Here is a 14,489-nt window from a genome sequence, read left to right on the forward strand (position 1 = left end):
TTTTTTTTTTTTTTTTTAAGTGATGAGTGTTCCACCGCCGTTTTTATTTTGTAGCAATGGAACAACTGTTACATTAGACGCTACATTAAGCACTGATGGGGAATTAAAGTTGAAAATTGCATTTCACCAACCTCCGTTAAGACATTTCTTCGATCAATTCACCCTAAAGAAGAAGAAAAAAAAACTCGTTTTTGATTATTCTTTTAACGGATTTTCAAATATTGTGCACGTTTGGTTACGTTTAGTTGAAATCTAAGACACAACATTTTCCATAGATATAGTTAATTTTCGAGCCATATAGTAGATGGTAATATTATAAAATAAATTGAAGTGTAAAGCTATTTTCAAAAAACGCAAAAACGTTTTGAAAAACGTCAATTTCGAATTGACCCAGAAAAACGGTCATTATATTCGGATTCAGCTATCTTGAAAAGACTAAAAGACTAGTGTAATAGCAAGATAAATGTATCTATTTTATGTTCTAGTTCAATTGGATATTATAAAGTGCAGAAAATGTGGCGAAGAGGTTACACAAACAAGATTGGAGTCATATTTGAGCGCTCTGGAATTCATTGAAGCTCAATTAGACAGAATGAAACACACATCATGTATCCTTTAGTAACCATTTAGAGTAGCGATTCTGAACGGGGGCGATTTCCGATTTCTGGGGGCGAAAAGAGAACTGGTCAAGACCGAACAACATTAGAAGTGGGTTTTGAATCCATCCACAGCGGACAATCCTTGGTCCCTGAATCTATTCAAAAATCATTGATGGACATCAAGTATGATGTTGAAAAGAAGCTCTGTTCAATTCGTATGAGTATGAAAAGTTCTGGCCTCAAGGAAAAGAAACTTGTCGAGACCTATGGAATAAGGCCAAGTGGTTATTACTTGCCTTTCCAACAACATACCTGTTTGAGAAGGGCTTCAGTGCAGTGACACATTTCTATATATATGTACAGGGTGGTTCGTGATTTGCGAACCACGCTTATATCTCAGAAACGGCTGGGAATTAAGGAATGAAATAAAAGGCATCGTGTAGATGAAATTTTGATGATTAAAATGGCTTTTTTTAAATTTGCAATTTTTTTTGCAAAATGGCCCATTTTTTGCCAAATATAGGTCACTCTTATGGGAACCCCTATTTTTTATTTAATTTTTGGAATCAGCATAAAATTTTAATTGAAAAATTTTTCACTCGAAAAAATTTGCTCTACAAAAATTTGCACAAATCGCGATTTTGTGTGCGTCAGTGACCCCAGATTTGATGAACAACGCAGTTGGTCCTGAGTTAGAGCGAACAATGCGTTACTGTGTACAAAGAAATGGATCTCATTTTGAACAGCTTTTATAAATTTGTTTGTTGTTGTTGATTGTTGTTGAAATAGTTAAGTGAATAATACAAAAACTAAAGAAATAATTAAGAAATTGTTTTTCTTTCTCACAGTGTACAGAATTTTTGTAGAGCAAATTTTTTCGAGTGAATACATTTTTTCAATTAAAATTTTATGCTGATTCCAAAAATTAAATAAAAAATGGGGGTTCCCATAAGAGTGGCCTATATTTGGCAAAAAATGGGCCGTTTTGCAAAAAAAAATTGCAAATATAAAAAAAGCCATTTTAATAATCAAAATTTCATCTACATGATGCCGTTTATTTCATTCCTTAATTCCCAGCCGTTTCTGAGATATAAGAAATATCAAGAAATTGGAGGGCGACATATCACTTCACAAAATTCAGGATATCGCTCTGTGCGGAAGTGCCCAAATCCTGAGGAAGACCATCTACTAGAAGCAAGAAGAAACCTGGCCTGAGGATTCTGGTTGAATCTTGGCCAGATTTTATTGATCCCGACAGTATATGTTTTATTGTTGTGTTGAAGTTGACAATAATAATAATAATAATAACAATAACAGTAATAATGATAATATCAAAATTCTAAATCTGAACAAGAATATGTACATCCAAAAATGCAAAAAAGTGACATATTCAACATCTGCTCAATCGTTAGAAGATTCTTAAATGAAACTTATGAAACAGAATAAAGAAGATATCGAATATAGCGCAAGCCTGCCAGTATCTTCATACAACCAACAGATCGTCATCCGACCTGCTGAGAAACGTTGGGTCCCGGGTTAGAGAAGGTCTAAGTAACAATAACAAATGGGTCCCACACTTAAATTGATAGGTACCTGATTTTTTTTTTTTTTTTTTTTTTTTTTTTTAAATAACAAATGGGTCCCACACTTAAATTGATAGGTACCTTTTTTTTTTTTTTTTTTCTTCTTTATATCAACATCAACACATGACAAGTCACAAGCACTATATTTTTAGAGCTGAATCTTCCTAGTCTAAAACTTCAGAGTGATCGCTACTAAAAGAACTGGCACAAATGAGCAGTGACCAGTGTTACATATATTATAGGGTTAGGTTTAACGCAAAAAGGAGTTTGCACAATTAGAGCAGTGATTAGTGTTATTATAGGGTTAGGTTGAACACAAAAAGCTTTCTTTTTTTTCACTGTCGTAGCTTCTGAATAATTACCAAAAATTTTGGTGATTGCATGAAAAATCTCGGAAAATTATGATGGATTGAGTACGAATAAAGCAGAATCATTTCTTCTACTTGTATGGAAGGCTTGTAATTTGTTTGTTTGTTTGTTTGTTTTTTTTTTTTTTTTTTTTTTTTTTCAATTTCAGACATTTAAAATGAACGAGGAGGACACTTTCAATGAAATGCTCCTTGCATTACTGCATTATGCATTAGTGAGTCAACATGACTGTCTGTTTGGCCATCTGCAATATACGCTTCTCTTTGCACGGCAAAAAAAGAAAAAAACAAGCTGGGCCCGTCCCTCCGGGAATTTTTTAGCTCGTAGTTTATTAGATCGTGGTTAAAGAAAATCAGTACCTATGCACCTACCTAGGTAATTTGTTTAATATTCAGTTTATTATTATTGATTTTATTTTTGATTTTACTGTCATGTAATTGTTGTATTTCCAAGAACCGAAAATTCGAGAGTGGGGGTAAAAATCTCGTAGTGGGGATAATCAGCTGATATCAAAGATTGGCAGCACTGGCGCTGTCTAGTAGAGAAGATGGGAAGCTATTGATAAAAATTCAGCTGTTCGCATATTTAAATAATTTTTGTTGTTGGTGGGATTTTTTTCAAGGCAAAAGGTAAGCTTTAAAAAGCCTTATCATCCTTTATCAGATGATAAGTTAATTTCATAAGGCACAAAAAAACTGGGAATGCATAAGTACTTGGCCTTTATTTTCTGATCTCACCACTTTTATAGGCCGACATTTTTGGATAGGAACTTGGCCTTTTTTTCACATTTGTGTTTTTGTGGGGATTATTAATACACTTACTTGGAGGACCACAGAAATAATCATGATGATGTTTTTCAGAATATTCCTTCTTGTTCTGGTAATGAGGATTCACTTCATTTTCGTTCTCAGGCTTTTTATTTTTCATTCTTTGGTTTACAATATGTTCCTCATCTCTACCCAGTTTCATGATAGCTGTCCAGTTTACATTCTTATGATGAGCGCCAAAACCTTGGTAAGGGTTCTTCTCCAATTCCTCAACAGGTGGATATTCCAAGTCTTCACTGCTCAAAGGAACAATATGATCTAGCTTTTCATTACTGGACTGAAAGGGAGAAAGAGTTACTTACTGAGAATCACATTCGAAAAATTTCTGTCTGTCTGTTACGCTGATAGACCTTTTGTTGTGGTTTTATCACGAGAAAACGGCTCGACCTATTTTGATGATTTTTTTGTGGTACTGAGAAAAGAAGAGTACTGAGGCTGAGAATGACTTACTCGTGGGCTACTTTATTTATCTAGATGGCGCCAGGCCAAGTCCTGACATCAGCACGCAGTGTGTAAACCGAAACATTCGCCTTTTTTACTTTCCTTATCCACTTATCCTATAATCAAAACACATTTTGAGGTCCCTAGAACCTAAAACCAAAGGTCCGTGTGTCTTTGTTTCTGTCTGTGTATCACCATACTTGACATACCTCATTACTTTTCACACCAAGAAAGTTTGTCCTCCACGGCTCAACTTGACTATAGACAATATTATTAGGTGCTTCATCCTCAACAGGATTAGACGTCAAAGATCCTGAGGGCCATGTTGATTCAACCAACAGATGATATGCTCTTAGTCTATTTGCAAGATTAGTTCCTCGTGCTTCGAATCCCTGGGAGGATAGAATAATGTTTCTTCTTCTGGGAGGAAACCAATTCGGTCCCAAAACCTGTTTTTTTATATATACCAATTGGGTCCCGAAATCGCGAGGGTCAGCGACCGAGTTTGAGAGGGTCTAAGTACCAATTGGGTACCACACTTGAATTGGTACCTGATTTATCTACCTGTCGCTATTCTGATCTGATCTCCAATACCTATGGTACTTATGGGTTTGTATGTACCTATGTACCTATATAAAATAACGTAGGCAAATTATTAATATTATCTACAGCTGATATCACAGTAAGCTAATATTCTGCAGCATGTATGACTGTATGTTTATAATTTATTATGAATAGGTATGTTTAAATCAACCAATGGACAGAAATAGCAAAGGAATATGGGTTACATTTTAGTGCAGAGAAAAGTGAAGTTGTAGTGCTTATGCAGAAACAGGATAATGGTTGTGTAACAATGTATGGAGAGCCCTTGAAGAAAGTTGAACAGTTCAAATATCTTTGAAGTATGATCTCGAATGATGGAACAAGTGGAAAAGAACTAAATAGAAGAATTCAACTAGGAAGTGGCTTTTACAACATCGTGGAAGATCTGATCTGGAATCCCCACGTCCCCATTAAATGCAAAAAGACGATTTATGAAACTTACTTTGTCCCCATAATCACTTATGGCGCGGAGACTTGGGTGATGAAAGCCAGAGAAGAAAGTCGACTTCAAGCTGCAGAGATGAGATTTCTCAGAAGTATGATTGGGAAGACGAGAAGAGATCGAGTAAGAAATGTGGATGTTCGAAAGAGAATAGACATTGAGAGATCAAGGCTGAAATGGTATGGACATGTAAGAAGAATGAATGAGAATAGATTGCCTAAGAAATACTTCCAATGAATATAGAAGGAACCAGAAAGCAAGGTAGACCACGACCGAGATGGAATGATCAAATCAATCTGAGCGCGCGGCAGTGCGCCAGGCCAAGTTCCAGTAAGCACGCCTGTGTATCTTTAAACGAACCGATTCGACAGGTTTTTCTCACCTTCATAGATCGGATTCCTCTAAAGATAAACTTTTGAAACTCAGGGCACATATTTAGGTAAGGTATATAAACATACCTTGAAAATTTGAGCTCTTAATACCAAGTAGTTCCGGAGAAATAGAGGCGCGAAAATCACAATTTTTTTACTCACTGACTCATCAAAATGATCAGACACTTCCCGATGTCGTAGAAACTTGAAATTTGGCAGGATGGTAGGTCTTGATGAGTAAGTAAAGGGAAAAATCTGAAATTCGGCAAAAGGTGCACAAGGCTCCGCCCGCAGGCGAAAATAACCGCTTTTTGGCGGTTTTCACTAAACGGTTAGAGATATCGAAAAAGTTATGAGAGTAGACCCCCCCTAACCGTTTTGATGATTAAAATGGCTTTTTTTAAATTTGCAATTTTTTTTGCAAAACGGCCCATTTTTTGCCAAATATAGGTCACTCTTATGGGAACCCCCATTTTTTATTTAATTTTTGGTATCAGCATAAAATTTTAATTGAAAAAATGTATTCACTCGAAAAAATTTGCTATACAAAAATTCTGTACACTGTGAGAAAGAAAAACAATTTCTTAATTCTTTCTTTAGTTTTTGTATTATTCGCTTAACAATTTCAACAACAATCAACAACAACAAACAAATTTATAAAAGCTGTTCAAAATGAGATCCATTTGTTTGTACACAGTAACGCCGTATTTTTAGACATTTCGACCGCCTTTTTACTGACTAAATACTTAGTTAAGTACCTATTAAAAATGGTATGGTAGTAGATGTTGACATCTACTGACAAAGGTCAAGCTTGAGATTGTTCTTAGGGCTAGAAAGTACGTTCTTAGGTAGAAAAACCGGTTTATAAATACCGAATTATTGTAATCCTGTGCTCAGCACGTCCTCAACTGCAAAGGACGCGCTTATATTTGTTCATAAATACGGGTGTTAGGATATGTATGTTTATTATTAATAAAATTAATAATTTATTATTAATAGGTACAGTAGAACCCCTATTTTATGAACTATGTTTTTGTATTTTTTGTCTTTTCGTTTAATTGTTTCGTAAATAGAGAAATAATATATTATATCTCGTTGAAAATTAAAACTTCTATTTTTTATAAATACCTATGTATATATTATATTTTTAATTGAACTATGTTTTTGTATTTTTTGTCTTTTCGTTTAATTGTTTCGTAAATAGAGAAATAATATATTATATCTCGTTGAAAATTAAAACTTCTATTTTTTATAAATACCTATGTATATATTATATTTTTAATTTTTTCTTCCAAGTCAATTACAGGTATACGGGACCCAATTGGTAGCAAGCCCGAGACCCAATTGGTAGTCAACTACCTTAAAAAAAGGTCATGGGACCGAATTGGCGTTCTTTCCTTCTTCTTCTTCTTCTTTTTATTATTATTATTTCACCATATCAGAAAAGAAGAGGATACCATCATGAACTCGGAACAACTGGCACAATTTCAACAGATTTATGACAATTTTTACAACGAAGAATTCGGACGAACTAACACCCACAGCTATCCCCTCTACGTCAAGAAAATTAAAAAAAAAAAAAAAATCTTTTACCTACAACTGTTTGGATAAGTCCTTCTTTGGGGACAGACAGTCAGACAACACCGAAGCGAATACAATAGGCCGTCCCTTACTATCGTAATAATAAAGTAGTTTCCCGATCTTGGTGCGAATCAACCTAAACGGATGATTATTTACTCACCGTTATGTCAAAACAGCTCTCTTTCTTGTTTAGCTGAGCAATATAATTTGGAAGTGACCATATTGGACAGCAGTCTAATATTTGTCCATTTCCTTTGGTCTGACATAGGGACTTGTATTCTGCAAGGGATGTTAGATATTCTTGAATTTGACAACCAGCAAGCACTGAACCAAGAGATAATAGGTCTGAACCATTCGTAGAACTTAGAACTACGTGTGAGTAATCACTACCTGAAACAAGCACAAGCTACAACAGGGACCAAGAAAACGAAGAATTTCTCGGTCGATTGTAAATAATTGTCTTTTTTTTATATTTTTATATTATCTTATTATTCTCATTTTTATAATACACAAAATTATATCAATAAAGAGATGCTCTATTAAACTGTTGGTATAATGGAACAACTTGTTTTAAGCTGACAGTCTAACACCCATATTTATGAACAAAACGCTGGCTCTTAAGTTCGTGCTAAGCATAGTCTCAAGGCATTTGATTGGTCAATTTTGACTTGAGACTGATCTAAGAACGATCATTCTTGTTCATAAATACGAGTGTCAATAAAGCACTGGTATTGGTTCATATTTAGATTTATTCTTGAAGTTTTCTTTAAATACAGGGTGTCCACCAATATATGACCCACTCAAATTGCTCCAAATCTGTTGGAGTTTTCGAAAAATAAAAAAACCCGTATTTCTTTGATTTTTGATACAAATGGTATTTTTTTTCTGATAAAATGGCACTGCCCGTAGCAGCAATGCAGTAAGTCCGACCGAAAATCTGTTGAATCCATCTTATTGGAAATTTTGTTTTCTACATAACATCATACAAATAAAAATATTTAACCATACAGGGTGCGCCAGAAAAACACTGACAACAGCTCAGAGTAGGTAGATCATCATTTCCAACAAGATTCTGTGGGTCATTTTCCTAACCGGCTTCGTTTCCGAGAAGACCACCACCACCACCACCACCACCACCACCACCACCCACCAAAACGGAAATGTTGAAATTTTCGAAAAATAAAAAAAAAAACCGTATTTCTTTGTTTTTTGCAAAGAATTTTTTGGCAATATTGAAATTCGCGAAATCTGCAAACTTGGTACCAACTTTGGAATTTCAAATGAGAACCCTTATTTTTTATTGCATATTATTATTCTACTTAAAATTTATGTACAATCGACTATTCAAGTATTCATTCATTCATTCATTTTTTTTTTCTTGCCATTCGCAATTTCGCGTATTTCCCGAAATATCGCGAACATTCAACTAACTGAAATATGCCTGTGTGACATTAGGGTGGCCCTTAGTTTAGAAAAGTTTCGAAATTAAAGGCGATCCCCCCTAAAATGGTTCCAATATAATTTAAAAAAATCTCTGTAAAGTTTCAGCTCGATCGGAAAAAGTTACCGTCACCATCCAAAGAAAAAAAATAAGGAAAGAAAAGAAAATGGGGGAAAAAGATTTTATAATATTACCCTTTAAAAATAAATACGAACCATTTTGGGATCTCTAAAGTCTGGAAAACGGAAAAATATGGAAGGAATTATGGATAAAATTAATGCAGTACCAAGACTTGTCACTAATCCAATGATTGGTCTTCTAATGATAAAATGGATAAACCTGTAATTAGACAAAATATGTACATATTAGAATCTGGCACTGGCAGCGATTTTTTTCTTTTCTTTTAAGTTTTAAAATATGAGTGTTGCACCGCCGAGCCATGTCGCACTTAGGAAAATGACCCACAGAACCTTGTTGGAAATGATGAGATCTACCTACCCTGAGCCGTTGTCAGTGTGTTTCTGGTGCACCCTGTATGTACAATGTACATTTTTGTGTTTACTGACCTGTACAACATGATGGCGTAAAATTTAAGCTGTTTTTCTTCAACAATATTTCATTGGAAATTTTACAATAATTCTCGATTATTTAAAAAAGACTTATAAATCTTTCCCTCAATGAGCATCTGAAAAATAATATATATTATTAGGTTAGTTCTGAAGAAGCAAAAGGAGGTAGAGGTGGTTGAGGAGGTAGTTACCCGAGTTCCGTCCGTGATACTTGAGATTGAACCTATACACCTGAGAGTAAAAAGTAAATAAATAACACCCGTATTTATAAACAAGTTCTTCAGATCGTTCTGAGAATGCACTTGGAAAAAACGAACTCAGAGGTAAGCACGTTCTAAGCCCGTTCAAAATAAAATGGTATTTATAAACAAGTCCGAAAGAGGTAAGACCGGTCTTTCCTAAGATCACGCTAAGCGTGTGGTACTCGTTGGCAACACTGTAATTTTACCCGGGATTTGTCAAAACGAATATTTTCATTTGGAATTATAGCATGTTGAACCACCAGTTTCCCACCGATCACTGAAGTTAAGTAACGTTGCGCGTATTTAGTACCTGGATGGTGACCATCTGACCCCTATACCTACCTACCTTGAATTTTTGGTCATTTATCATTTGATTTTGAGTTCTAACTAGTTGGAAATTTTTAGAGAAAAGCTGAATTTTTCCCAGGTGATAGGAATTCTCGGAATGTCTGGCTGGGGGACGTTAAACAGGGAGTAGACCAGCTTAGTCTCGCTGGGGGACTATAAATAGGGAGTATACCAGTCTGAATTTCCCTTGCTAAAGAAATAGCAATAAAGGTTGAGAGGGAAGGGCATCCACTCGTAAAATTTGTAGCCAAAACCAAAAATGTCAGCCCAAAGCGATCACCCTGGTTAGGGCTGATTGAGAGGCTGACAAAAAACGCCGACCCCGTCTGTACACAAGAAAAGGTGAAGAAAAAGAAGAAGAAGATAGAATTATCTCGGAAACTAAACAGTAGACAGATTTCGCAACGCATTTTTTTTGGGGATCGTTACGATGCTCGACGAGTTTTGGTTTCTGCGATTCTGCGCATGACACACATTTTGGGGTTTTGAACACGGGGATCGGAGTTACGATGTTTTGGCTTGAACATGGGGATTTTTTTCGTATTATTTGGAAAATCCGTTGGTCCTACCTAAACTTAGTTCAAGGTGAAATTTTAGGAAACTATATTACTAATTCGTCCTATTAATCATTTTTTGATTCGGTTGGGTTTTACTGGAGATATCGGCATTTCAGCAAAGGCTTGCAGAGCTACATTCAAGTGGTCGTATCTGAGGAAGCACATGGAGGAAAACATCCAAATTTCGAGAAAACTCATTAATCAATGTCTTCTATCAAAAAAATTAGTTTGCTACAGTTATTAAAAAAAAAGAAAAAAATCGAGAAAGCGTTGATTTTTTGAGATCTCTGTGTTAATTTCAGGAAAGGAAACATGCCGCTCCGCCTAAGAATGGTCGTAGCTGTGTCCCTGTGCATTCGATATAAACATAATATACATCATTTTAAAGCTAAAGAACTTTTGTTTCACTATATTTTCTGTCAAGTGTCAAGTGATTTCTTAAAAAAGTTATATTCAAAATAAATCGAAAGAAATTTTCAAAAATGCCATTAAATGGAAATTACGGCAAATCTGTAGGTCCTATTGAAAAACTACCGGGAGTGAAAATGTAGCCCGATTAGTTTTAACGAAGTAAAACTCATCCAGTTTGGATAACTACTTTTGGATATATCAGCATTTTCTGGAATGTTAAAGAGTCTGATAAATTATTCCATCAATCTGATGGAATAATTTATTTCAATGTTGAGTGTTTTCCCCCCTTTTAGGCACTTTAACACTACGGACAGTAGGTCATTTGCATCAAGTTTGTTTTTTAAGTTTTCAATGTTTTCACACAAATTCAACATCAGTAAAATAATTAGTTTCTCTAGGATATTTGAAAATGAATACCAGCTAAAACTAGCACTGACCAATTTTTTCAAGCTGTGTTACCATTACCAACCCTCTAATGTTGAATATATTTGATGATACACGGTGTGTTAATGTAACGGGCTAGGATGAGCTCGGACAACGTGAGATAGCTGTCCCGGCGGCAATTTTTAAAATTCATTTTATATTTATTTTTGTTTGCTTTGTAATTTGCTTGTTTTTATAGCTAATATTAATGAAAAGTATAATATAAATGTGCAAACTAAAGATAAAAAGTAAAAAATGAATTCAGATTGTACAAGTTGCGGAAAAAAAATCAAAAATTCGAATTTCCCGCCAACTTTACACACAAAAAGGCCGATGATGGCCTATCTCAGCCCTGTACATAAACACAGCCACAGTCAACCTCCGTGACCGAGTGGGGTTAACACTAGGCTTGTATGCAGGAGGTCCGGGTTCGATTCCCGGCAGGGCAAGGTTTTTTTCGGCTCTGTGCTTGGAGTTTGGGGTGCACTCAGCCTCGTGAGGACAATTGTGTAGCTACTTTAATCAAGTAGCTTTCCCAAGTACATTCTCAAAACAATTTGAAGAACTTGTTCATTAGTATGGGTGTAAGTGGAACTGGAAATTTACTTGGGGGTTGTTGTTGTTGTTGTTGCTAATGCAAAGTAATTAATGGTTAGGTCATTTTCCTGCCTGGGGTTTAACATCACATTTAACTAGGTCTTCTTGTAATGGAGCTTTTACTCACCATATTGAGCAACAAGCTACAAACCTCCTCAATTTAACCTCACCCAGCTTGGGTTCTAGGTTAGGATATGCTTGGATTGATTTCTTTACTGTTGTAATGTAGCTTATAGACCGTTTACGCCACTTCCCACCTTCCACCTGGAACTTGGTTACCTACTATCCTACTAAAATATTAAATAAATATTCTAAAAAGTTAAAAGGTAAGAAGTTAAAAAAAAAATAATAATAATAAACTTGAAACAAGATTAAAAAAAAAAAAACAGAAGAGAAGAGAAGATTTGAAATTTCCCGCGAAAGTCGTGAAACCAGTGTTGTCAGATAGCCCAGGAAAAGACGTCTGCCTAGACCGCACAGTTTTACGCGTCAGGATCCCGCTAGTGGCGCTAGTGTTGTTTTTATCTTCGCGGTTCGCGACTTCGCCATGGAGGTATGAATAAAATGGAGGAACAGATCCCTATCTCACACGTCTGCCTAGACCGCACAGTTTTACGCGTCAGGATCCCGCTAGTGGCGCTAGTGTTGTTTTTATCTTCGCGGTTCGCGACTTCGCGTTTGGAATTTTGAATTTGGTTTTTTCCTTTTTTCCGGTTAAACATATTTTATGTCATTGTATTAAATATGTGTTGAGTTGGAGCACTCTAGCCAATATTGGATATTGGAAAACCGAAATACACTGGTTCGAAACCACCATCATACACAACAATATGCACCGATAAGACAAAAATACAACCTTAACAACCTTCAAATCAAGGATATCCTGGGGGACAATCCTAGAACAATTGATTTATTATTTAAATTCCTTATACTAATTTATACCTAATAATATTTGATGTTTCCTCCCCACTTTCTTTTGTTATATTTTCCCTTTTTTCATATTTTGTATTATCCTATTCCTTTTCTATGTATTATTGTTCTATATCCTTGTATTCCTTGTTTTATCCTATGTTCTTATCAATAAATAAATGACTATTTTGAAAGGGGCTAATTACATTCGAAGTCGTGCCCCTTTTAAAATAAATTTATGAAAAAAAAAAAAAATAATAATAATAATAATAATATAATTATAATTTTAATAATAAACAGTTTTTTGTTAATTTGTTTTTTCGCTATGTCAGGAGTCAGGACAGGGGAGAAAGAGAAACCAAAGCCAATAAGTTTTCAAATGGTTTCTTACGGAATCCATGGGGGGAATTATACATTTTAGTATTAATTCTATTAAATGGTTAATATATGATGTACCATTGATTTGTTGGAAGTTTACGATAATAAACCTCTGTTCTAATAATCAAGTTGATTTTAGGTTCTTTGTCATCCCTAGCTAGAGAATCTAGAGATACCGAGAGATAGAAGAAAAAAGAAAGACGAAAAAAAACCAGAATCCATAGATTTTTGCCTTTTTTTTTTTTAAAAAACCCCCCCCCCCCCCCCCCCCCCCTAAAATCTGGAAAAGTAGGGTTGTGGCCGTGGTTATGAACAGGGCCATCGTAGGACATCGTCGGACTTTTTGCGTGTAAAGTTGGCGGGAAATTCGAATACAATGACATAAAATATGTTTAACCGGAAAAAAGGAAAAAACCAAATTCAAAATTCCAAACGCGAAGTCGCGAACCGCGAAGATAAAAACAACACTAGCGCCACTAGCGGGATCCTGACGCGTAAAACTGTGCGGTCTAGGCAGACGTTGGAAAAAGTGCCCAACAATCCCACGCTATCCTTGCTTAAGTTACCACTCCAATGCAAAACTGTAGAAACAATATCCTATAATGGATAATCCTATCTCACCTCGTCCGAGCTCATCTCAGCCCAGTACATAAACACACCCTCAGGCTGTGTTTATGTACTGGGCTGAGCTAGGTCATTGTCGGCCTTTTTGCGTGTAAAGTTGGCGGGAAATTCGAAATTTTGATTTTTTTTCCGCAACTTGTACAATCTGAATTCATTTTTTAACTTTTATCTTTAGTTTGCACGTTTATATTATACTTTTCATTTATATTAGCTATTAAAAACAAGCGAATTACAAAGCAAACAAAAATAAATATAAAATGAATTTTAAAAATTGCCGCCGGGACAGCTATCTCACGTCGTCCGAGCTCATCTCAGCCCTGTTCATAAACACACCCTCAAGCTGCCACAGTGGCAGTGTTGCCAGACGAATTGCCCGTCAAATGTGTCGGTTTTTAGGTCGGATGACGCTGTGTTTATGTACTGGGCTGAGCTAGGCCATTGTCGGCCTTTAAGCGTGTAAAGTTGGCGGGAAATTCGAAATTTTGATTTTTTTTCCACAACTCGTACAATCTGAGTTCATTTTTTACTTTTTATCTCTAGTTTGCACGTTTATATTATACTTTTCATTTATATTAGATATTAAAAACAAGCGAATTACAAAGCAAACAAAAATAAATATAAAATAAATTTTAAAAATTGCCGCACAGCTAGTGTTGGGAATAATCGATTATGATAATCGATTAATCGATTATTATTGATAATCGTAATCGTAATCGATTATAAAAAATAATCGAAAGTATAATCGATTATGAAAAATAATCGGAAAATCACATTTTGGTATTTTTGCCAATGGAGCAGTTGCAAATGGGTAAAAATTATTAATAAATGGTCAATTCCTATGTAAAAAGTTGGGAAAAAAATCCAAATCTAAGGTCAAAACTCCGTAAAAATAACTTTAAAAGGTCGAAAATTCAATTTTTATTTTCCGTTCTAATGAAAGAGTTCAAATATGTATGACGTCAGACTTTACGCAGTTGTTTTTTTCGTCCGTTAGGTAGCGCCACTATGCAAGCGCGCTAGCGGAGGAGCAGAAAGAACTGCGCAGAAACGTATGCGCACAAACACATTAATGCGTTGCCTGCGAGGGAGCTTTGCTCGGGACATTTGATGTGACGTCATCGCCTACGGGAGCGTATGCCGTGACGTCAAAGTTCACGATTTACCGGCATTTTTT

At 35.4% G+C, this 14,489-nt stretch overlaps 1 protein-coding gene across 1 annotated transcript in view; it reads right to left on the reverse strand.

The window, feature by feature from the left end:
* Window positions 1–11,809, reverse strand: part of LOC103510419 (protein dispatched-like) — a gene marked incomplete at its 3' end in the record, with an annotated part of 18,395 nt that extends 6,586 nt beyond the window's left edge. The window contains 5 exon segments of the mRNA XM_026824465.1: window positions 3,373–3,655; window positions 4,029–4,211; window positions 8,473–8,596; window positions 8,824–8,942; window positions 11,532–11,809. Of these exon segments, the coding sequence (XP_026680266.1) occupies window positions 3,373–3,655; window positions 4,029–4,211; window positions 8,473–8,596; window positions 8,824–8,834 (601 nt within the window).
* Between the last annotated feature and the right edge of the window lie 2,680 nt (window positions 11,810–14,489).

This window comes from Diaphorina citri, unplaced genomic scaffold, assembly GCF_000475195.1.
Source record: "Diaphorina citri unplaced genomic scaffold, Diaci psyllid genome assembly version 1.1 scaffold598, whole genome shotgun sequence".
In the NCBI taxonomy this organism is placed as follows: Eukaryota; Metazoa; Arthropoda; class Insecta; order Hemiptera; family Psyllidae; genus Diaphorina; species Diaphorina citri.